The 25,755-nt window shown below is 49.6% G+C and overlaps 1 protein-coding gene across 3 annotated transcripts in view; it reads left to right on the forward strand.

The window, feature by feature from the left end:
- Nucleotides 1-25,755, forward strand: part of RLF (rearranged L-myc fusion) — a 114,835-nt gene that overhangs the window by 22,852 nt on the left and 66,228 nt on the right. For all 3 annotated transcript variants that reach the window (XM_024199602.2, XM_024199606.2, XM_024199605.2), the window contains exons 3-4: nucleotides 10,677-10,758; nucleotides 17,335-17,467. In XM_024199602.2, the coding sequence (XP_024055370.2) occupies nucleotides 10,677-10,758; nucleotides 17,335-17,467 (215 nt within the window). The remainder of the gene's footprint in view (nucleotides 1-10,676; nucleotides 10,759-17,334; nucleotides 17,468-25,755) is intronic.

Here is a 25,755-nt window from a genome sequence, read left to right on the forward strand (position 1 = left end):
GCATCCGGGAGGCTCTGAAAGCTAGGTTCCTGAGTGAGCAGGGTAACCTGTGACTTTTAAGTTTGTGTACAGAGAAGCTGAACCTGCCCCCGTTTCTTTACCCAGTTAATGTTGACTATCCTCTCCAGTTACATACCCCCTTCACCCCCTTCCAACACACGTTTAAAAATAAAATGACTTCTATTTTGTTAATGGACACCGTTTTATTTATTACTGTTTTCGCGGGAATCTTTTAAACCTGGGACGCAGACTGTGGTGGGGAGCGGGTGTAGTGTACTGATGCAAATGACGCTTCTAAACTCCAGGAATGACAGGCTCCGCAGTGGTGGACTGGTTGTTTCAACGGAGCCTGCCAGCCCTCCTGATCGGGACTGCGTGTATGTGGGGGCTATGTGACTTTGTGGCAGGGGGAGGAGGGTTACAGATCCCCTGCTGCGTGGCTCTGTGATCCAGGATAAGGACCGCTGCATAAGATCTGTAACTGCCCTCCCCCGCCACAAAGTCACAGAGCAACCCCCCTCCCCCCCCAGAACATGAAAACCACCTCCCAGACTGACCAGGGTAACTAGTCACTGCACTGTGTATGTGCCCTGCTGCTGGACCTGCCCCCGCCTCTGTACCCTGCTAAAGGTGACTGTCCTGTTCAATTACCAACCCCCTTCCCCCCCTTCAGACAGACTCTCCTCCAAAAGAACATGATGGAAACAGTAATTAACAGAAACGTATATTTTATTAGCAACTACACATGAAACTGGGGGGTGAAACTTGGACGGGGGCTTGTGTGAGGTGGGAAGGAAAGGACTTGTCAAATTTTGGGGAATGAGAGCCTTCTAGTAGTAGAGCAGTCTGCAGGGGTGGAGTGAGAGTTTTCACGGACTCTGCCGCCCCTCCTTCTTTGGACTTTGGGTGAGGGGGGTATGGGACTTGGTGGCGGGGGAAGGCGGTTACAGATAGACTGCAGCGGGGCTCTGCCCTCCTGCCTCCGTTCCTGCAGAACATCCACAAGGCGCCGGAGCGTGTCCGTTTGCTCCCTCATTAGTCCAAGCAGCGTTTGAGTCGCCTGCTGGTCTTCCTGCCGCCACCTCTCCTCCCGTTCCATGTGTGTTCGGTGCATTTGGGACAAGTTCTCCCTCCACTGGGTCTGCTGTGCTGCCTGGGCTCGGGAGCAGCCCATTAGTTCCGAGAACATGTCCTCTCGCGTCCTCTTCTTCCTCCGCCTAATCTGCGCTAGCCTCTGGGAGTGTGATGCCAGGCTGGGTTGGGAGACAGTCGCAGATGTGGCTGTGGGAATGGGAAAAAGGGAGTGAATTCCTCAGAAAGATAAATGTAGTTGTGAACAAAGAACATAGTCTTTCTCTGTGAACAAGACCGTGCACAGCACCTATCACATGCGCACTCAGGACAAGGTCGAATTTTCGGCCCTCGCATTCAGTGCCTGGGGTCTTGCACTGCCGATCTGAGAAGCGGGGCAGGACACCGGAATTTGTGTAGCAGGCAGACATGGTAAGCCGTAGACTTGTGGCTGCTTAAAACTTTAATAGTAGCACTGGCCTCCTTTCACATTGAAAGCAATGCCAGTCCCTGCTGCCAGCAATCCGGCAAGCATGAACTCTGCCCCGTCCCACCCCCTCGCGGCTGTCCCAGGGAAAGATCCCTGTATGCCGCCCCTCTCCCGCCTCCACCGCGTGGCTGTAAACCGGCGGTTACAGTTCTGTAAAGGAACGGGCAAGCAGTCCCAATACTAACATTCCCCTACCTAATTCAAAGCAGGTCACCATGAGCGACATCACCCTGATGAGGATCTCAGACAGTGATAAAGAAAGGATGCTTCGGGAAAGCCTGCAAAGACCAGGGCCGTATGCCGCCATGCTCTACAGGGCAATGATCCCGGAGTACTTGATTGTCTCCTGGCGCGGAAACGTTTCATACCACAGAGGACCCAATAAGGCTGCTCTCCCCAGGAACCTGATGCAAAGTCTTTCCAATTACCTCCAGGAGAGCTTCGTCGAGATGTCCCAGGAGGATTTCTGCTCTATCCCTGGACATGTAGACCGCATTTTACTGTAGCTGCACTGGCAGGGACTAAACAGTAGAGCGGCTTGGGCAGAACAATCATGCAAAACCAGACATTGTTAGATTTAGTTTTAATAGTTGCACTGCCCAGGACTGAAACGTTAAGCGCCTAGGGCAAACTAATCATGAGAAACCCATTGTTGGTATTGTTAACATTCCTGTTCTGTTAAAAATAAATGTTTAGATGTTTAAAACACTTACTGGCTGATCCTTCCCCTGATTCTGTGTCCGGGTTAACGGCTGGGGACGGTTGGTAGGGGATCTCTGTAAGGGTGATGAAGAGATCCTGGCTGTCGGGGAAATCAGCGTTGCAAGCGCAGTCGACTGCCTCGTCCTCCTCATCTCCTTCCTCATCTTCCCCGTCCGCTAACATGTCCGAGGAACCGGCCGTGGACAATATCCCATCCTCAGAGTCCACGGTCACTGGTGGGGTAGTGGTGGCGGCCGCACCTAGGATGGAATGCAGTGCCTCGTAGAAACGGGATGTCTGGGCCTGGGATCTGGAGCGTCCGTTTGCCTCTTTGGTCTTCTGGTAGCCTTGTCTCAGCTCCTTGATTTTCACGCGGCACTGCATTGCATCCCGGCTGTATCCTCTCTCTGCCATGGCTTTAGAGATCTTCTCGTAGATCTTTGCATTCCGTCTTTTGGAGCGCAGCTCGGAAAGCACAGACTCATCACCCCACACAGCGATGAGATCCAAGACTTCCTGATCAGTCCATGCTGGGGCCCTCTTTCTATTAGATTGCACGGCCATCTCTGCTGGAGAGCTCTGCATTGTTGCCAGTGCTGCTGAGCTCGCCACGATGTCCAAACAGGAAATGAGATTCAAACTGCCCAGACAGGAACTGTCCTCACCCACAACTATTTCACATTTGGGGACAATATATACCTTCAAGTCAGCGGCACTGCTATGGGTACCCGCATGGCCCCACAGTATGCCAACATTTTTATGGAGGACTTAGAACAACGCTTCCTTAGCTCTCGTCCCCTAACGCCCCTACTCTACTTGCGCTACATTGATGACATCTTCATCATCTGGACCCATGGAAAAGAAGCTCTTGAGGAATTCCACCATGATTTCAATAATTTCCATCCTACCATCAACCTCAGCCTAGATCAATCCACACAAGCGGTCCATTTCCTGGACACTACTGTGCTAATAAGCGATGGTCACATAAATACCACCCTGTACCGGAAACCTACTGACCGCTACACTTACCTACATGCCTCCAGCTTCCATCCAGGACACACCACACGATCCATTGTCTACAGCCAAGCTCTAAGATATAACCGCATTTGCTCCAATCCCTCAGATAGAGACAAGCACCTACAAGATCTCTATCAAGCATTCTTAAAACTACAATACCCACCTGCTGAAGTGAAAAAACAGATTGACAGAGCCAGACGAGTACCCAGAAGTCACCTCCTACAAGACAGGGCCAACAAAGAAAATAACAGAACACCACTAGCTGTCACCTTCAGCCCCCAACTAAAACCTCTCCAGCGCATCATTAGAGATTTACAACCTATCCTGAAAGATGATCCTTTACTCTCACAGATCTTGGGAGACAGACCTGTCCTTGCTTACAGACAACCCCCCAACCTAAAGCAAATACTCACCAGCAACCACACATCACTGAACAAAAACACTGACCCAGGAACCTATCCTTGTAACAAAGCCCGATGCCAACTCTGTCCACATATCTATTCAAGTGACACCATCATAGGGCCTAATCACATCAGCCATACCATCAGGGGCTCGTTCACCTGCACATCTACCAATGTGATATATGCCATCATGTGCCAGCAATGCCCCTCTGCCACGTACATTGGCCAAACCGGACAGTCTCTACGCAAAAGAATTAATGGACACAAATCTGACATCAGGAATCATAATACTCAAAAACCAGTGGGAGAACACTTTAACCTGTCTGGCCATTCTATGACAGACCTGCGGGTGGCTATCTTAAAACAGAAAAACTTCAAAAACAGACTCCAACGAGAGACTGCTGAGCTGGAATTGATATGCAAACTAGACACAATCAACTCAGGGCTAAATAGGGATTGGGAATGGCTGAGCCATTACAAACATTGAATCTATCTCCCCTTGTAAGTATTCTCACACTTGCTTCTTATCAAACTGTCTGTACTTGGCTACCTTGATTATCACTTCAAAAGTTTTTTTTCTCTTACTTAATTGGCCTCTCAGAGTTGGTAAGACAACTCCCACCTGTTCATGCTCTCTGTATGTGTTTATATATATCTCCTCGATTATATGTTTCACTCAATATGCATCCGAAGAAGTGGGTTGTAGCCCACGAAAGCTTATGCTCTAATAAATTTGTTAGTCTCTAAGGTGCCACAAGTACTCCTGTTCTTTTTGCAGACAGGAAAAGGAATTCAAATTTTCCCAGGGCTTTTCCTGTGTGGCTGGTCAGAGCATCCGAGCTCGGACTGCTGTCCAGAGCGTCAACAGAGTGGTGCACTGTTGGATAGCTCCCGGAGCTATTAGTGTCGATTTCCATCCACACCTAGCCTAATTCGATATGGCCATGTCGAATTTAGCGCTACTCCCCTTGTTGGGGAGGAGTACAGAAGTCGAATTTAAGAGACCTCTATGTCGAACTAAATAGCTTCGTGGTGTGGACGGGTGCAGGGTTTATTCGATGTAACGGCGCTAAATTCGACATAAACGCCTAGTGTAGACCAGGCCCTAAAGTTCATTTAGTAGCATTAGTATTTCGTAAACACATAGATGATAAATGGGGATTTACACAATTCTGTCAAGTTTTTATGGAAGATTGATTGAATTTGTGCCCACCAATAAGAGACCCAGTTCATGAATGCACAGTTTGAAACTGTCAAGTTGTTTGTTTAATTATCTATTAAAACAGATTTCATAATAGTCATATCAGCAAGACGAATTAGAGAGTTAAATGCTTCTGGACCCATTATTTACTGTACTTCAAAAGGATAAAGTTATGCTTACACCGCATCCTAAATTCCTTCCAAAAGCAGTATCTGTATTTGTATTAATTGGTGAGCTTACCGGTTTTCTTTCCCAGACCACATACTCATAAAGGGGGAATATAGATCAATGGTTCTTAACCAGGGGTACAGGTACCCCTGGGAGTACGCAGAGGTCTTCCCTGGGGTACATCAACGTATCTAGATATTTGCCTAGTTTTACAATAGGCTGCATAAAAAGCACTAGCAAAGTCAGTGCAAACTAAAATTTCATACAGACAATAACTTGTTTATACTGCTGTATATACTATACTCTGAAATATAAGTACAGTATTTATATTCCAATTGATTTTATAATTATATGGTAAAATTGAGAAAGTAAGCAATTTTTCAGTACTAGTGTGCTGTGACACATCCGTATTTTTAGGTCTGATTTTGTAAGCATGTAGTTTTTTAAGTGAGGTGAAACTTGAGGGACACAAGACAAATCAGACTCCTGAAAGGGTACAGTAGGCTGGAAACGTTGAGAGCCACTGATCTAGATTACATAGGCTGGATGCTAAAAAAAAAAAAAAACATTGTCCTGCTATTTGAGTAGGACAAAGGACTTTACAGCCTCTAATAAACTTTTCATTTCTTATGAAAGGAGTGGGCTAATTTGGCCCAATTGCTGTCTGGATGGGTCATGCAATGCATAGAGGCGAGTTTTATAAGAATTCTTCCATTTTCTCCTCTGTAGTATTAAAATGCACTCCCCTAGAGCAATGCTACCTCTTTAGCATGTCTTAGTGTCCCAATTGTTGGACTTGCAAGGCTGCTACTTGGAGATATACCCATGCTTGTATGAAGCATTATGCTTTAGATTTGTCATCTAGCTCTGATGCTGTTTGAGAGAAGTATTCCATGACATTGTTTACCAAACTATCCCAAGAGTTGAAATATGCACAGGGCACTCAAAGAAGAAATGGAGGTTACTTACCTGTAACCAGAGTTCTTCGAGATGGACTCTGCATATTCACCCTTCCTGCCTATCTTCACTTTTATTGTTTTCTAATTAGTTCTTAACTCTGCAGTAGTGATGGAAGAAACTGAGGCTGCAAACAACACCTCACCCTCAGAACCTGCTTGAATGATAAGGGGAGAGGTAGGAGGGGCTATCTAATGGACACTGTTGCTGGGTTACGCTGTCCAAACTGCACCTGTCAACACACCCCAAGAATGTGAATATGCAGAGTCTATCTCCTACTCCATTTACCAGGTGAATAACCTCCATTCTTCTTAGAGTGATGGTCCCTATTGAATTCCACTGATGGTTATGCACATGTGCCTGGAGCAGGGGTGGGCAAACTTTTTGGGCCGAGGGCCACATCTGGGTATAGAAATTGTATGGTGGGCCGTGAATGCTCACGAAATTGGGGTTGGGTTATGGGAGAGGTGAGGGCTCTGGGCTGGGACCGAGGGGTTTGGAGTGCAGGAGGGGGATCAGGGCTGGGGCAGGGGGTTGGGCTGCAGGAGGGTGGCTGAGGGGTGCAGGCTCCAGGCATGCTTACCTCAAGTGGCTCCCGGAAGCAGCTGCATGTCCCCCCTCCGGCTCCTACACAGAGGGGTGGCCAGGCAGCTCTGTTGCACACCGCCCAGTCTGCAGGCGCCGCCTCTGCAGCTCCCATTGGCTGCGGTTCCTGGCCAATGGGAGCTGGGGTGGTGGTGCTTGGGGCGGCGGCAGCATGCGGAATGGAGCCCTCTGGGTGCCCCTATGTCCCCCCCTCTGGCTCCTACTTCCGGGAGCCACATGGAGAAGTCCCTGACCCTGCTCCCCGGCTGGAGTGCCAGAGCGGGGCAAGCCCCAGACCTTGTTCCCCAGCAGGAGCTCGAGGGCCAGATTAAAACGGCTGGCGGGCCGTAGTTTGCCCACCCCTGGCCTGGAGCCAGAGCTTTGGAAAGTGGTAATGTTTGGCGGTTGACGCATGTATTCCTGCATCGCCTCGTAGTTTCGCCCAAGGTGATGAAGAGTGGGGTGGGCCACGTGTCTCCAATTCCTTCTCACTGCTGCATGGTCCAAGTCAGAGCTTCTGCTATGCTCTCGTCCCTGTGATACATTTTTCAAAACTTTTAGAAAAATGGTTTTTATTCATGTTCATAGTTCAGGTTTTATTGTTGTTTTTTGTTGTTGTTGTTCTAAATTTTCTAGTCTCAAATTGTTTTTTATAAGATTAAGGACTTGGGAGACCGCTTCAGCGTTTTCCTGCCAAACATTCTCTCTTCCCCACCCCCCACAAGTACTCAGGCATGGTTAATGGATTACCTGCAGCTGCCCACTCTACTGACTATTCTCCTGATCTTTTGGCACAACTCTGACCCTCTATCAATTGTCAATAATTATCAATTTGTCAATGATCAGTAGCCAAATTATTGATAACTAATTGATAACATATTTAACTTTGATTATATTATATTAGTTCAGTAATAACAAACCTTGGATAAATCAGCTTTGATTGGATTTATTGATTAACAGTAAAGACAGCACATACCAGAGGCATACAGTTAGCAACAGCTGAGGAATACCTCTCCTATAGTTCACTGACAGTTTGTGGCTAGACTGCAGATGGTCTTACTTCCCCTATAAGTTTGGGGCAGTTATACCTTTGTCACCTTCATTAGGTATCATTCTGGTCCTCATCTATTTTCTCTTTTTGTTATGCACTTCTTACTTTAGGCTATCTTGAAGGTTCCTGTGCCATTGCAGTTCATTTTATATTTTGCTTTTAGTACATTGCTAAAACATCTCCAACATTTTTTGAAAATTATGCTAAGGGTTACTGCTCAGTAAAATTCTGTTCTCTAAAGTTAGCTTCATCTTAACTACAAAGCATCATGGGAGTCTTGTTCCTAGGAAAGCCTTAAAAATCTTTCTTGGCCTATATTAAGTGTCAACACATCTCTTCCCCTGACCCTCCGTGCACACTCTGACTCCATTCTTTCTGGAGTCGCCTGTTGTTCCCTAAGTTCAGGCAAACTTTCTGTGATATAGAGCTGTTCTTGAGACAGCATCACTCTATTCTTCTTCCTACCTTTGAATGCAGGAGGATGAGGGGGCATTTACCCCAAAAGCAATCAGCTTCCCCAGCTGGCAGTCCCCTTGTGGATTTCTGTCAGTGAACTGCTGGTTTAAAATGCTGCAGGAGGCTCATCAAACAGGCACGGCCTGTGGAAGGAACTTGTACTTTCTAATGCTAGGGGAAGTATTGGAAGAATCTCCTGGAGAGGGGGCGGGGCAGGTATTTGCCTCAGGTGGCTGTAGATTAGAGAGGGGTGGCATCTCTACCTGCAGCAGTCCTGTAATACAGGAACTGCTGAGCCATGCTGGGTGGGCTGCCTTGCTTTGTGATTAACAGGAGCCTGGACACAAGGAGAAATCCTGTTTTGTTGTAGAGCAGGGCTGTGTGCTTTGGTATTACCTGCAGCTTGGCTGTGCTTTTGCCTTTTGTCACTGCAAAGACAGGGCCGTGTGCAGCAAACTGCCCCTGTGCTAAAGACCGAGCTTGTCCACAAGGGAAACCTGCCATGTGGAACTCAGTTGCTGCAGTACTGCTGTAGACAAAAGAACCTTTTTCCCAGACAGGAACCATTTCTGGATGGTCCCACTTACCTCCCTCTGCCACACTCCTGTCTAACCCTACTTGCCCGCATCTTGCCCTACATAGAATGTGTCGGGGCCTTCCTTGTTCTCCATGCAGGTGGAATCTCCTTCCTTAGAGGTTTTTAAGGTCAGGCTTGACAAAGCCCTGGCTGGGATGATTTAGTTGGGATTAGGTCCTGCTTTGAGCAGGGGGTTGGACTAGATGACCTCCTGAGGTCCCTTCCAACCCTGATATTCTATGATTCTAAATGCTACCCACAAGTCGGGAGGAGGAAGTGACTCTCCTTTGCCCAGGCAGTATTTGTGTAAGCATCATGGGCCTTGTCAAGTCAATAATCCACTTACTTGCTGAGATCAGCTCCTCAGAGAATTACAGAGCCCAATACACACACATACGTGTCAGAGGACACCGAGTGGAAGGGGGGGAAGGCTTCTCTGTTAGGTTGCATGAAGAGTGGCGCAACAGACCGCTTACCTAATTAGCCATCTACCTGTTGATTGCTGGGCTGGTGAGCCCATGACCAGGAACTCCATTATCACCTCTGGTACAACCTCTTATAGTTGGTTGTTGGCTCTGTGTGTGTGTGTGTGTGTGTGTGTTCTTTCAGTATGCTGTCACAACTATGCGCAGATAGCCGACATAGCAGACCTGGATCAAACTGCCCAATAAAACCACAGAACTGTTTCAGTAGAAGGCACCCAGCCACGTTTGTTGTTGACGAAGCACGGTCCTAGTATCCCGTATACTCGACAGGACTACTACAACATGTATGCCTGTAACAATGGACCAGCTTAGTGAACGGTGGGACTTTCCATTCCCGCCTCGGCTGGTGAAAGACACTTCTTCTGAGACCCCTCTTTATACACCAGTACAGACAAATTACGTATTGCTCCTCTGATGTGGTTAGTTACCACCTTTTATCTTGTACACGTTGATTCGATCAAAACATCTCTCTCCATCACGCTGTCATCCTGATCTTATCTCTGAGAGGTGAGAGTGTTATTTTTGAGGAGTGTGTACCATATGGGTATCTGGGTGTTCTGATACTGTCCTTACAGAATGTGCTTACATGAGTGTCCTGTGCCTAGCATGTCTTAAGAATATGAGTGTTTTTTTGCAATACCAGCCCTGTTCTTAGCAGCTTCTGTGAACTTGTGCGCAGGCAGGCCCTGACTTCTGCTCACAGCCTGACTTTTGCTAACTTAGCTTTATATTAGCAGGGCCTGACTACCACTTTAGTTCAGGCCTCTTCTACCAGGCCTCATGTCTCAGGCTCTCTCCTTCGACTACACCTCTTTCAAACCTCCCAGCTCCTTTATCCCCCACAGCTCAGAGCTGTGGGACATCACTGGTAGCTAGAGGATGCTTCTAGACTATTAGCCCGTCTCCCCATTCCTGCCCATCAGCCTCCCTGATCATTCCACCCCCCACCCCCAGTTGAAACATGCTTCTTCCAGAGACACTTTGTTTTAAATTTCATTGTACTGTGTGGCAGACTTTCACACAAAGCACTTTAAGTGATATTAAGGCTCATGCTGTACAATAGTAACTTGACCTTAATTTTTCTCTTTAGTGATGTCACAAGGAGGGGGGGAGATATTAAATCTAATGTGACTCTTAAAAATCAGTTTAATGAAGTCTGTGATCACAAACACTAAAATCCCTCAGTCATGGTATGGTTATTTCATGAGGTCACTATAGGACAGAGTTATGGTTGTTTGGGTGTCTTAACTGTGCATTTCTTACTTTTAACATAGTTTGGATTTCTTAGAAATTTAATCTTAACTGAATTTCCTGGGTTTATAATACCTGGTTTTGTGATAATTACTACATCCCTGTAACCTTTTTTTTTACTCTTAAGTTACTAAAACATGATTTCAATCATGGCTGCATCTTAACATAGTTTCATGTCTAGGAATAAAACAAGACCTGCCACTTCCTAATGCTGCTACAGCAGTGTTTTAGCTATCTAACTTATACAGCTCTTTTTTGTTACAGGAGTTGTTTTGAACTACTGCTTTCTGTGCCTGAAAGTGAATTGCCATGTGACACATGGTTAGGATTCCATCAGTCTATACAAGTAAGTGTATTTCATTAAGTTGTAACAAGCTCCAATGGTTGGAATTTGAAGTAAGCCAAATTCAGACTGCAAATAAACCACAAATTTTTAAGTTAGGATAATTAACTATTGCAAAAAATTATTAAAGGTTGTGGTGGATTCTCCATCACTAGAAACTGTTAAATCCAGGTTGGATGGATTTCTAAAAGATAAGCTCTATTTTAAACAGGAATTAATTCAGGGAAGTCCTGTGGCCTGTGTAATACAGGAGGTCAGATTAGAAGATCACAGTGGTCCTTTCTGGCCTTAGAATATATGAATTTGTGTATGTATAACAGAATAAGTGAGTTTATAGGTGGGACTTGAATGAGAGGGTGGTGTCATGGAGAGCAGGAATTGCAAATGCAGCCTTATGCATGTGGGCATCATGGAAAAAGGCATAGACAGAAGTGAGTGAAGTAAACTACAAGGCTGGCATCGTTGGCTACGGGTGTGGAGATGCAGTAAGAGAGAGAGTCCAAGATGTAGGCTAGGGCATAGTTGTACAAAGCCTTGTATTTGTGGGAGTTAAGTCAGAACTGGGGAAGTCGGTGAAGGAATTCCAAGATGGGAGTGATTTCGGCAACATTGGTTTGGATGGAGTGAGTGGGATTGGGCTATGTGACAACTAGGATTTGCCAGGTGGATAACAAAACTTATTTTGCTTCAAGTATTCGAAGGCCACTTTGTAAAACAGGGTTTTACACAAAATCTACTGAGAATAAATGCTTTATTTACAAATGTTGAGTAGTGGGGGTTAGTGAGAAGATGCTAAATGTTCCCCGGCGATGTTAAGATGTGCATAATAACACTGATCACCAGTGCTGAGAACAACAAAGTGGTTTATTGTGCAATCTAGAAGAAATGCAAAATTCTAGCAAAGCAAAATTAACTATATTTCAGATTAATGGGCAGTAACTTGTGTACTCTAGTCACTAGAGGGACGCAACTTACCTGCTTGCTGAAAAATAAATTGAAGGATTTCATGGTCTGAGAAAAAGGTTTCCCAATATTTCTTGTAAACTGCAGAGTAGAAAAGTTGTACTTTAGGTTGAGGATGTAGCTCCTCCATGTTTAAGGTTAATAGGTTGATAGATTGCAAGACAAAGCTTAAAAATGTGAACTGATGTAGTGCTGTGTGCCCGAGTCTGCAGATAGCCTTCGAGTATGTGGCAGCATGGATTGTGCTGTAGGGGCACATGCATCTCATAAGCACAAGATCGGATTTTTTTTTTGAGTATTTTGCATTTGTCCTTACTGAATTTCATCCTATTTACTTCAGACGATTTCTCCAGTTTGTCAAGATCATTTTGAATTTTAATCCTATCCTCCAAAGCACTTGCAACCCCTCTCAACTTGATATCATCTGCAAACTTTGTAAGTGTACCCTCAATGCCAGTGGTGCACAAACTGGGGGGGGGTGCCCTCGTGGGGGGCACACAAGAGGTTCTCTAGGGGGGTGGGAAGAAACTAGGATTCCATCGGTCCCGCAGGACCCTCTGCCATAATAGTGGGAGCAGTATAAAAATAGAGTGGATATTTTGGGGCGGGACCGGCGCAGGATTAAAAAAATAATCCTCCCATGCCACAAACAATGTGAACACCCCGGCCAGCAGCTGCTGCTCTCCAGCCACCCAGCTCTGAAGGCAGCACTGCTACCAGCAGCAGTGCAGAAGTAAGGGTGGCAATGCCCCGGCCTGCAGCAGCCATTCTCCAGCCACCCCGCTCTGAAGGCAGCGCTGCTGCCAGCAGCAACACGAAGGGGGCTACTTCACATTACAAGTAATGTGGGCGGGGACAAATTCCATGAATGGTAAGGGCTGTGCAAGTGGAAATGTTGGTGCACCGCTGCTCTATACTATTATCTAAATCGATGAAGATATTGAACAGAGTCAGACCCAGGACCAATCCCTGTGGGTCCCCACTCGATACGTCTTTTCAGCTTGACTGTGAACCACTGATAACTACTCTCTGGGAATGGTTTTCCAATCAGTAATGCACCTACCTTATAGTAGCTCTGTCTAGGTTGCATTTCCCTAGCTTGTTTATGAGAAGGTCAGGTGGGACAGTGCCAAAAGCCTTACTAAAGTCAAGATACATCACATCTACTGCTCCCCCCCCCCCCCCCCCCCCCATCCACAAGGCTTGTTATCCTTTCAAAGAAAGTTATTAGGTTGGTTTGACATGATTTGCTCTTGACAAATCCATGCTGTTACTTATCACATTATCTTCTAGGTCAGGGGTTGGCAACCTACGGCACGCGTGCCAAACACGGCACGCGAGCCGATTTTGAGTGGCACGCTGCCTGCCCGGTGAGAGGAGGAGGAGGGGTGGAGGGGCCGGAATGCACCAAGCTGGGGGAAGAAGCGGGGGAGGAGGGAAGCTTGGCTGCCGCCGGACCAAGCTTTTGCCTCCTGCCCCCGCAGGGGAGAGCGGTGGGGGTGGGTCCTGGCCCCCCGCCCCACTCAGACCCCCCGCCCACCGCTCTCCCCTGCGGGGTCAGAAGGCAGAAGCTTGGTCCTGCGGCAGCCAAGCTTCCCCCCTCCCCAGTTTCTTCCCACAGCTTGGTGCATTCTGGCCCCTCTTCCTCCCCCTCCCTCTCCCTGCCGGCGATGGCCCTTGCGAGTGGGAGGGGGAGTGGAGCAGAGCCGAGCGGCAGCGTGCTCACTGCTCTGTAGAGCAGGCAGAGAGAGGTAGGGACGGGCCTTGGGGAAGGGGGTGGAACCGGGCATATCCCTCCCAGCTCCCTGCCATGAGCCGCTCAGGGCAGGGGGCTGGGAGAACCCCCACGAGCTGAGCACCCTAGCCTTCTGCCCTGCACCCCCCACACCCAATCTTCTGCCCTGACCTCCCCCCAACACCCAGCCTTCTGCCCTGCACCTCCACACACATCCCAGCCTTCTGCCCTGACCTCGAGTCTCCCCCAACACCCAGCTTTCTGCCCTGCACCCCCCCACACACCCAGCCCTCTGCCCTGACCCCTGAACCCCCGCCCAGGTCTGGGGTCCCGGCTGCCGGCCCCTTGCCAGCCGGCGTCCTGACCACAGGCCCCGCTCAGCCCGCTGCAGGCCTAGGTGAACAGAACCCCAGGCTGGAAGTGGGCTGAGCAGGCTGGCGGCGTAAGATCAGCATTTTAATTTAATTTTAAATGAAGCTTCTTAAACATTTTGAAAACCTTGTTTACTTTACATACAACAATAGTTTAGTTATATAATATAGACTTAGAGAGAGACACCTTCTAAAAAACATTAACATGTATTACCGGCATGCGAAACCTTAAATTAAAGTGAATAAATGAAGACTCAGCACACCACTTCTGAAAGGTTGCCTATCCCTGTTCTAGGTGCAAATTGATTGTTTAATTATTTGCTCCATTATCTTTCCGGATACTGAAGTTAAGATGACTGGTCTATAATTCTCCAGGTTGTCCTTATTCCCTTTTTTATAGATTGGCACTATATTTGCCTTCTTCCAGTCTTCTGGAATCTTTTCCATCTTCCATGAGTTTTCAAACATGATGGCTCCGAAATCTCCTCAGTCAGCTCCTTGAGTATTCTAGGATGTATTTCATCAGGCCCTATCATGAGTCCTCTCTGCAGAGATCCATCACAGAGCCAATAGTCCATCATTGGGTGTGGGGGAATGGCTTCCTATGAAGACAGGCTCTCCACCAAATGCCAAAACTTTTGTTCCAGCGGGGGCATGAGCCTGGCGTCATTTTGCTGTAGAAACCAGGCCTTCTTCATGCCCTTCCACACATTTGCCTCATCCCTAGGGTGACTTCCAAAATCAAAAGGGACAAGGCCACAGTCATTCTCATACTCCTATCATAGTTGTGAGGTTAATGGCATCTCTGCCCCCCGAGACCTAAAAGTGCCCCTTTAGATCTCAGGCCTCCAGCTGTTGCCTTTCTGTGGGCAGGGATCCAAATTCCTCTTCTTCCAGATTGGGGATTTAGGTTTGCTGTCCCCCTGAAATTTGCTGTGTATCCCTCAGGTTGCTGAAGGGACAATGACAGTATCTACTAGTGACCAGACAGCTTTCACAAAGCATAGTATACATTTATTTTAGGACAAAAACATTACAGGTAAAACATCATACAATTATATTGTTTTGATATGCCTGCTAAGCTTAGTGGTGTCTCTTATTTTCCACGTAGAGATCTTGGCAAGATCTAGTTCTTCAAACTCTTCTGGGCAGGGTTTTACCCTGTTAGCTACAATCACATCAATTTTTAAATCAAAATGAGGTTCATAAGTCAGTTCATGCCAACCCGTTGTACCAGACGCCCTTCTTTATCTCCTTGGCCTCTTGAACATGGTCTGAACCAGTATATGTAACTGACCCAAACTTCTCTGGCGTTGTTTACCTGATCTTGAATTTGCAGTAATTACCTCCATTGATTTTAGTTCCTGGCGAAAGTTTGGTAACCCTCTCCCTAGAGGAGACCGAACACAGACCCAACCTCACAAAGATACATATAGCATTATAGACACACAAGTTTGACTAATCCTTGGACTCTTACCGGTAGCGTTTGGCACATCTCACTATAATAGTCTTTTGACGTTTCCACAGTTCCAGGGTCTCGCATCTGTCACAGTATGCTACTGGGTAAAGCAGTTTTGGTTGATAGTCTTGCCACATATGTCCATTCAACTCCCAGGCGGCCCGGATCTGATTTCACATCACCACAATCAGATACTCCATGCACATTTGAAGTCCCTGTAACATCCAGGGTGTTGGCTGGTTAAGTACCATGGATGGGGATTGCTATAGGCAAGTCCAGGAGATCCTGATACAGAGGATGACTATATCCACCAGAAGGACTTATTTGTCTAAATGGAAGAGGTTCTCAGTATGGGCGGCTCATCGTAGTGTGGACCCTGTGCAGGCTTGGGTTCGGAAGATCCTTGAGTATTTGCTGCCTCTGAAGTACTCCAGCCTGTCTTCCAGTACCTTCCTGGTGTTTCAAGATGGTATCACTTTGGCCAGGAGAGAGAATGAGTGCCAAGCACTTATGGCTGACCCTCCCTACATGATGTTTCATAGGGACAATGTGGTGCTGAAACCTTCCCCTAAGATGGTCCCTCAGGTGGTCTCAGAATTTTGTGTGAATAGTTAACCTGCCTGTCGTCTTCCCAAAACCCACTCGTCATCTGGATAAAAGTTTTTAATCCTGGGGGAACATCTGGTGTGTCTTTTTACTACAGTGACCGTTCAGATTCCCCTCCCCCCCCTCCCCCCCAGTTATTTCTGGCTACAGCCATGGCCATTCCAAAGGCCAGGCCATCACATCACAAAGAATATCTAACTAGCTAATGCAATGTATCTCATTGTTACCAGTTGGCTGTGTACCTCTCCCAGCGAATATCAAGACTTACTCTATTAGAGCTCAAGGGACAGCCTCCACCTGCTTCAGAGATCTCCAATTTGCATTGCAAGGCAACGACATGGAGCAACCCACTAACTTTTTGTCAAGCATTATGCATTGGACTTAGTTGCCAGAACAGATGCCAGGTTTTGGAGAGTAGTGCTATGATCCATGTTTGACTGATGCAGCTGATATGCCTCATCCCACCATCCAGAAGTGGTATTGCATGCCAGTCACCTATCATGGGGGTGATCCACACCAACACATACACAAAGAGGGTGGTTACTTATTCTACAATAACTGTGCTGCTTCATCATGTTGTAATCTGTGAATCCCATAATCCCACCTCTGTCCATGCTTTAGGAGTCCTCAACTAACACACGCTTTGAATTGGGAGGGAACTGAGGGAAGGTTATGATCTCGTGCCCTTTATGCTCTCGCATGGGAGCTTGAGAAAGTTGAGTGCATGAATCTTCTGTGCACAAGGCACATGCACTCTTATAGTGGGATCTACAGTATCTTCAACATCTCAAAGAACCACAATTACTACAAGGTAAATAGCTATTCTCTCTGAGGTTGTGAACTGGCCCTACTCATCTCACTAGAGCATTAACTCCGAAAGATGACAGTTTGAGCCATCTGCATTGTTTCTCATAAAATGGTCAAGTTAATGTCCTTATCCTACAATTCCCAAGCCACACTCCACATATTATCTGGTACTAAAAGCCCCAACTGTCCCTAATCTTCTGCCAAAACCTCTGACAACTTCTGTTTAGTTGTATTGAAACTAGGAAAATTTGAGGCATGCAGAAAATGAAGAAACGGTGTAAACATATTAATATAAAAATAAATAGTCTATGGTCTACTATAGGGACATGTCTTTTTCATTTAATTCAATAAAAACCTCTAACTGAAGCTGGCAGAATGCTGCAGAAACCTGAAGACCTAGCTGCAGAACTTAGGGCCAGCTTGCTAACAAGCAGCATTGTAGTGTCCCAACACAGCACAAGAGAAATGAAGCATTCAAGAATGACCATAATGTAATTGAATGGTGTTAAACACATTTTCTGGTGGTATAATGCCAAAACGGTTGGTAGTTTGTCTTTCTGAAGTTAGATTCAATATTTAATCTTACTTAAAATTCTCTTAATGGACTTTGGGTTTGTGTTTTTGTTTTTGTTTTATAGGATTCACATGATGCTTTACTGGAATTTGGGAATAATAATCTCCAAATACTGGTTGACATTACTAGGGAAGGCGTGTGGAAAAATCCAGTTCTTCTTAAAATTCTATCACAGCAGCCAGTAGAACCAGAAGAAGGTAAGAACTGAGATTCTGATTTATAACATATGGAGTTCAATAAACTGTTGGTACCCTTTGGTTGGGGGCAGGTACCTGTCAATCCTGATTTGAGCTGCTCATTCTTCGAGTGATTGCTCATGTGTATTCCACAGTAGGTGTGCGTGCTTGCCACGTGCACCAGTGCTGGAAGTTTTTCCCTTAGCAGTACCTGTAGTGGGGGAGCCCCGCTGCGACCCCTGGAGAGGCGTCTCTATATCGCGCCATAAAGGAGGCTGCGCGCTCCCCCCACCCTCAGTTCCTTCTTGCCGCCAGTGAAGGTAGTTGGAACTTGTGCTCCAGCATTGCTGTAGCTTCTATCCTTGGTAATACGATCCTCGACTGTTACTAGTTTCTGCAGTTAGTAGCCTGGCCTGGGGCATGCCCCGAGCCCCAGGCTTCAAGTCGTGCGACTCCTGTCACAATTCCATGCCCAGAAGCGATCCACACTCCGAGTGTCTTTGCTGTCTGGGCGAGGCTCACATAAGTGAGCGCTGTAAAATCTGTAAATCGTTCAAGCCCCGGACTAAGCGTGAACGTGAGATCTGACTCCGGGCTCTGCTTATGGAGTGGGCATTGGCCCCGGCCCCAGCATGCCGACCTGACCTGGCGCTGGGCACCGCATCCTCGGTGCGGAGCGAAGCCCCATCCACCAGTTGGCACTGCTCCCCTGCCAAGAATAAGGCAAGATCCAGTGGTGCTGAGACAAGGACAGGGGTCAGGCCGGACCCGAGTTGGCCAGCCCATGATCCCCCTTGGGACCCAGACCTCCGACTTGTGCGGAGCGGAGTAGTCCGACCCTGTCCGCGTGCGCCTCCCCGACGATGAGGGTTCTGTCGACGCCGGAGGCAGCCCAGGCAGCGTGCAACATCCTCGTCATGCCGGTACCAAGTGGGCCGCCTGAGCTGGGGACCCAGTCCTAAGGGAAGCTGCCGTTGGGCGCTCACCAGCCCTCACCAGCCAGGTCGGCGGTCGACGTCTCTACTCCATCCGCTGGGCCTTCCCATAGCCCGCGACAGACCTCCACTCCATTGTCGGGGTCGCCTGGGAGCGAGTCGCCGGAGTCTTCCTTGACCCACAGGGGTCGCAGGCGCCGGGACAGAAAGCGTCGACGCTCCTCGTCCGGCCACAGCGATAGCAGGTCTAGACGCCATCGGCACTGCTGATCATACCGCGGCGTGCGCCATGCCCAGAGTGCATCCCGGCAGTCACCATCACCGCGGCGTCATAGCCGCGGTCACCGACGGGACTCCAGAGACAGTACCTCCGACGTATACATCTCATCGTTGTCAAGGTCTAAATCCCGGGGCAGGACCCGACATGGACGGGACCGGTCAAGCCGCTTCTATGGCACTGTGCGCTCCTCGGCCACCTCTGCCTCGGCTCCCAGCCGTCCTTCCCCGGGCCGCACCGTCCCCCAGGAACATGTAACCCTGGTAGGACCCCAGGCGGCTCAGTGGCAAGGGGCGCCATGGCAAGGACAGTGGTGCCAGTGGGCACCGTGGCCCAGGCACCTGCACTGCCGAGGCCCCGCTCTGTGGCTGGGGCAACCCAAGCCCACTCGGTGTCTCCCCCCCTCGGCACAGAGAGCAGTCCTCGGGTGCCGCACCACTGGCACCAGACCCGGACGCGGAGTGCGACCTGCCGGCACCACCTGATGCCCTAAGGGCCATCCCGGTCGTCCCGTTGGCACTGGACGAGTCCATAGCGGCACTGCTCCCTCCTTCTCAGGAGGATTTCAAGGCGCATCAGGAGCTCCTCCAGTGTGTACCCGCCAACCTCCAGCTGCAGGCGGAGGAGATGGAGGAGCCATCGGACAATTTGTTTGTTGTCCTCTCCTCCTCGGAACCGGGCCATGTGGCACTGCTGCTTTACCAAGTGGTGGCCAACATTTCGACCGGACTATGGCAAACCCCGTCCTCTCTGTCGCCCATTTCCAAGAAGGCAGAGCGGAAGTACTTCGTACCAACGAAGGGCATGAGTACCTCTACACTCATCCTACCCCGAACTCACTGGTGGTGGAGTCCGTCAACCACCGTGAAAGACACGGCCAACCCCCAAGGACTGGAGACTGGACACTTTTGGGGAAAAAGTTTATTCTGCCAGTTTCCAGCTCAGGGTGGCAAACCACCAAGCGCTCCTGAGCAGATACGATTTCAGCTTGTGGGGATCCCTACCAAAATTCGAGCCCTCCCTCCAAGAGCAGGACAGGAAGGAGTTTTGAGCTCTGGTTGAAGAGGGTGTGGCAGTGGCGAAAGCAGCTCTCCAAGCCGCTTCGGATGCAGCTGACATGGCGGCTCGTTCGATGGCCTCGGCTATCTCCATGCGACGGGCGTTGTGGCTTTCGCTGTCTAGGCTGTCAGTGGAATCCCAGTACCTGATGCAAGACCTGCCATTTGATGGCAAGGCATTATTTGCGGACCAGACAGACACTCGTCTGCACGGGATGAAGGACTCCCGCACCACCCTGCAGACACTCAGTCTGTATGTCCCGCCAGCCAAGGACAAACCCAGACCGCAGCCCGAGAGGCCTAGGGACCAGAGATGCAGATCACAGCGCCAGTCCCGTTCAGCCCCACGCCCCGGACCCTCGAAGGGCAAGAGGCGTTTTTGACTTTGGGGTGGGCCACCTGGCCTGTTGCCAGGGAAACCCCCCCTCAGTTAATAAAGTTGGTTTTTGGCAACCGTTTATCAGCCTTCAGAGTGCATTGGTCCCGTATAACGTCGGACCGGTGGGTCCTCAGTACCATATCCAAGGGGTACAGGCTGCAGTTCGATTCACCCCCACTGCACCGGTGACGGTGAGGAGGTGACGTGCCTCCTCACCCTAGGCGCAGTGGAGAGGGTATCTCAGGAATTCCAGGGCAAAGGGTTTTATTCCCGATATTTCCTGATCCCGAAGGCGAAAGGTGGGCTCAGGCCCATCCTCGACCTGCGGAATCTCAAGCAGTTTCTGGTTCGCTGCAAATTCCGTATGGTGTCCCTAGCCTCTCTTGTCCCGTCCCTGGACCCGGGAGATTGGTTTGCAGCCCTGGACCTCCAGGATGCGTACTTCCATATCCACATATTCGAAGGCCACAGGCGCTTCCTCCGCTTCCTGGTAGGGACAGACCACTACCAGTTTACGGTCCTCCCCTTTGGCCTTTCTACGGCCCCCAGGGTTTTCACCAAATGCATGGCGGTGGTCGCAGCCCGCCTCAGGAGGAACAGGCTGCAGATTTTCCCCTACCTGGACGACTGGCTGCTCAAGGGCAAGTCTCGGTCCCAGGTGCAGGCGCAGATGGAATTCCTGCTAGACACCTACACGAGTCTAGGCCTAGTGGTAAACGAGGAAAAATCCACGTTAGTCCCGGTTCAGTGCATACACTTCATAGGGGTGCTGTTAGACTCGCTGGTGGCCACGGCCTCCCTCCCCCGGGACAGATTCGAGACGCTCAAAGGTCTCATCGCCTCGGTCATGGCCTTCCCTGTGACGACGGCACGGGTGTGCCTTCAAATCCTAGGCCATATGGCAGCATGCACCTTCGTGGTGCGACATGCCACGCTCAGGATGAGGCCCCTCCAACTCTGGCTGTCTTCCGAGTATTCCCAGGCCAGGGACGTCCTGGACAAGGTCGTCACGTTGCCACCCTATATAGTGGCCGACCTGCAATGGTGGTCCCTCCCAAGCAACATGCTTCAGGGTATCCCCTTCCGGGAGCCCCCTCCCTCACTAGATCTGGTGTCAGACGCCTCGGACCTGGGATGGGGAGCCCATGTGGGGGGGCTTCAAAACCCAGGGCAGATGGTCTCCCTCGGAATTGTCCCTGCACATAAATGTCAGGGAGCTCAGGGCGGTGCGCCTGGCGTGCGTAGCCTTCAGCCAACACCTAGTGGGAAAGGTGGTCAGAGTCCTAACGGACAATACGACCGCGATGTATTATATCAACAGACAAGGGGGCACGTGCTCCGTGGCCTTGTGCCAGGAAGCCCAGCTCCTGTGGGAGTTCTGTATAGCCCACGACATCCTTCTGAGGGCTTTTCACCTGCCCGGCAAGCGCAATACGCTCGCGGATCACCTACGCAGATTCTTCTCCCAACAACACGAGTGGGGCCCTACACAGAGAGGTGGCCAGGCGGCTCTTCCTACAGTGGGGCACTCCCCAGGTAGATCTGTTAGCCACCGCCCACGATTCTGTTCCAGGGTGGGGGAGGGCGAAGGGGCAATATCGGATGCGTTCCTGATTCCATGGTCAGGCTGCCTGTTCTGCGCCTTCCCACCCTTTCCCCTGATAGGCAAGGTTCTACAGAAGGTGAAGGCGGACGGGGCACGGATTATCCTCATATCCCTGGATTGGGCCCATTGGTACGCGACCCTCCTGCAGCTTTCAGTGCCCCCCGCACAGGCTGCCGCTTCGACCGGACCTCCTCTCCCAGGAGGGAGGATGCCTCCTCCACTTGACGGCGTGGCTGCTCCATGGTTAAATGAGGAGGAGGGGAGGTGTTCGGAGGGTGTTAAACAGGTCCTGCTAGAGAGCAGGAAATCATCCACACGTCGTACCTACCTAGCTAAATGGTATTGGTTCTCCAGGTGGGCAAGGGAGAAGGGTTCCTCCCCCTCCTCCACATCTGTCCAACTTATCCTTGATTATCTCCTGGCCCTTAGGACCCAAGGGCTGGCGCCCTCTTCGGTCAGGGTGCACCTGGCGGCCATCTCGGCCTTCCACCACCCGGTGCAGGGCTACTCGGTGTTTTCACACCACATGACGTCCCGGTTCCTAAAAGGGCTGGATCGGGCCTTCCCTTACGTTAGACCCCCCGGTCCCGCTCTGGGACCTTAACCTAGTGCTCTCCCGCCTCACAGGGCCCCCGTTCAAGCCCTTGGCCACGTGTTCTTGGTCCCACTTGTCGTGGAAAGTGGTGTTCCTGGTGGCTATCACCTCAGCCCGCCGGGTCTCGGAGCTTAGGGCCCTGACCTCCGAGCCCCTATACACGGTCTTCCATAGGGATAAGGTCCAGCTCCGCCCGCACCCGGCTCTTCTGCCGAAGGTAGTCTCGGCGTTTCACATAGATCAGGACATTTTCCTCCCGGTCCTCTGTCCTAAGACCTATTCCTCCAATGAGGAACGGCGTCTGCACATGTTAGATGTGCGTAGAGCGCTGGCCTTTTATCTGGACAGAACCAGGCCATTTCGGAAATCCCCTCAGCTGTTTATTGCATCGGCCGAGCGCACGAGGGGGCGACCGGTTTCCACCTAGTGGATTTCCCGTTGGATCACCCCGTGCATACGCACATGTTATGACCTGGCAGGGGTTCCCCCGCCTCTTATAGTAAAGGTTCATTCAACGAGAGCTCAGGCCTCGTCGGCTGCCTACATGGCTCATGTCCCTATTCAGGACATCTGCAGGGCTGCTACATGGTCCTCTGTCCAAACCTTTTCGTCGCACTATGCGATCGTCTCCTAAATGTGGGATGATGCCGGGTTTGGTAGGATGGTACTCCGCCCGGGTCACCCTTAAAACCCCTACCCACCTCCATCAGGTATAGCTTGGAGTCACCTACTGTGGAATACACATGAGCAATCACTCGAAGAAGAAAGGACAGTTACCTGTTATATAACTGGCGTTCTTCGAGATGTGTTGCTCAGGTGTATTCCACATCCCGCCCTCCTTCCCTCCTGTCGGAGTTGTCTGGCAAGAAGGAACTGAGGATGGGGGGAGCGCGCAGCCCCCTTTATGGCGCGATATAGAGGCGCCACTCCAGGGGTCGCAGTTGGGCTCCCCCACTACGGGTACTGCTAAGGGAAAAACTTCCGGCACCGGTGCACGTGGCAAGCACGCACACCTACTGTGGAATATACCTGAGCAACACATCTCGAAGAATGCCAGTTACGGAACAGGTAACTGTCCTTTTATTACAGAATTTGGCAGTATTTCAGTTGGAGCTGTATGATGCTAGTCACGCGATAAACTGCATTTATCGTGAAACTTTCTCACTGGCACTCTGTCCATTAATCATCTTTAATAATACATCTCAGCCCCAGGCCATTTCTAACATCGTAAATTTGAGCATCTTGAAAGAACCGCCATTTAAAAAAATAATCTGCCAGAGAAATGTTTCATTCTTTTCCTGCCAATGTGGAATTTTCTCTCCTTCCCCAAAACTTTTCAGTAGATTGACTTGCATAACTCTTCACCACTTCTGACCAATGCGTGCGTTGCAAATGGAGAGAATTTTAAAGGTTACTTGAAAATGATAAAAATAAGTTCTTCAAGTGATGTCCCTGTGGGTGCTTCACTTTAGGTGACTGAGTGCTCTGTGCCTCTAGTTAGAGAATTTCAACAGCCGTACCTGGCTGGGTTGCACATGCACTCTCTCCCTGTCTTGCACCTGTCATGGTAGCTGATCAGCGCTGTGCAGCCGTGTTTCTCCACTCCCCACCCCACCCCACCCCACACACACTCAGTTCCTTCTCAACTGCCCCTTTGTCCAAGTCGGAGCTCCGGCAGTGTCTTCATTTGCTTTACCTCAGGAGTTCTTGTTAGCAGTTTTTGTATATAATAGAATAGTTGATTAGGACTTTCTATTTTTCTTTTTTTATAACTTCACCCTGCCATGGGATAGTCCCTTTGAAATGCCAGGGTCTCCTAAGTTTAAACGTTGCATCTCCTGCCGTGAGGCAATTCCTATCTTTGACAGACACTCACAATGCGTCAGGTGCCTGGGGGAAACACATGTACCCCAAAAGTGCACTCATTGTTGTCATCTGAAGACTCGCACAAAGAAAGCAAGGGACCTCAAATTTAAGCCTGCCTCAGACTCAGGAATGCAAACTTCTCCTGGTGATCAATTACTGAAGGCAGCTTCTGACAGTTCCCCCTCCTCACCTTCATGTGGGAGGGACCTGTCTCCTAAAAGGCCTGCAAAGAGGAGAGCTTCCACTCCTCCTATCAAACCTGCATCTAAAAAGAAGCGTTCCCCAGCTCATTCCACTGCATAGGTACCGACTGGACCACACTGCAGTAAAGTACCTTTGAGTCAGCAGGGACTAAAGCCACAGTCCCTAAGTGGGCAGGTTCCAAAAAGGAAGGCAGAGAAAAGACTGCCCTTTCCACTATGGCATTGGCAGCAACAACAAAATCCTCTGTACTGAGTGCCTCTGCAGTTTCTAAGTTATGGCGCCGCCTCCTGGCTCTCTGCCGCACATCACTGATGCATCGGCACCAAAGCCTCCTAAGTCCTTGGTGCAGTCAACATCGGCACCTATCCCCACGGTGCTGCACTACTTCCCAGTACCTCAATAATTCTCGGCACCGCAACAAATGCAAGTGCCTCCTCCATTACCAAGACTACAGCAGTTCCTTGCACCTAAGGGCCTGACAGTGAACCTGGAACCTGAGTTTCCTCTCCTTGGTACTATCACTGGAGGGGGGGAGGGAGAGGGTCAGATGCAGCTGGTGGTGTGCGTGGTGCTGAAAGCACAGATGCAGTGTCAGGGGGAACTTCCTTCATTTCAGCATTCCTCGCCCCTGCAGACCAGTATCAGATCTGAGCCACAAGAGCACGCTAGACACTATCCCAGACCAGACATACAGGGGTGGTATGGGGACCCCTACCTGTGCCTTTCCCACCACAATGGTCGGTCTGGGACCCGTGGGCACATACAGGCAAAATTTTCCCAAGCCACCAAGCAGCAGGGAAATTTCTAGACACTCCTCACCAAAGCTAGTAGCACCACCTGACATCTCCCGGGAACAAACTTTTGAGGAAACAGAGCAGGAGTTAGACCAGGAGGCTATTCCTGCAACCAACTCGTCTTTCTCACGTGACAAGACCACCATGCCTCTGCTCCCTACTACCGGAGACTATTTCAAACAGTTTCAGGAACTGTTTAAAAGAATAGCTGACACACTTCAAATCCCTCTTCAAGAGGTTACCAAATCTCAGCACAGTCTCTTGGGCATACTCCACACATCGACATCTTCCTTTATTGGGGTCCACCTAAACTGTATGGAGGCGAAAGCATCACTACTGCCTCAGAGATTTGTCACCCTGACAAACTTGATTGATACCACGATACACAGTCCACTGGTATCCGCCAAGACCTGCCTTCGTCTCCTAGATCACATGGTGGTGACCACATACATCGTAAATCAGGCCAGACTACTCATGCGCTGCCTGCAAGCTTGGCTCAGGACTATGTACATCTCACACAAACACACTGAACAAATTCCTAAGCATGTCTGTGAAGATCAAGGACTCGTCACAATGGTGTACTCACCTGCACAAC

Source organism: Terrapene carolina, unplaced genomic scaffold (genome assembly GCF_002925995.2).
Source record: "Terrapene carolina triunguis isolate 2854851 unplaced genomic scaffold, T_m_triunguis-2.0 Scaffold236, whole genome shotgun sequence".
Taxonomy (NCBI): Eukaryota; Metazoa; Chordata; order Testudines; family Emydidae; genus Terrapene; species Terrapene triunguis.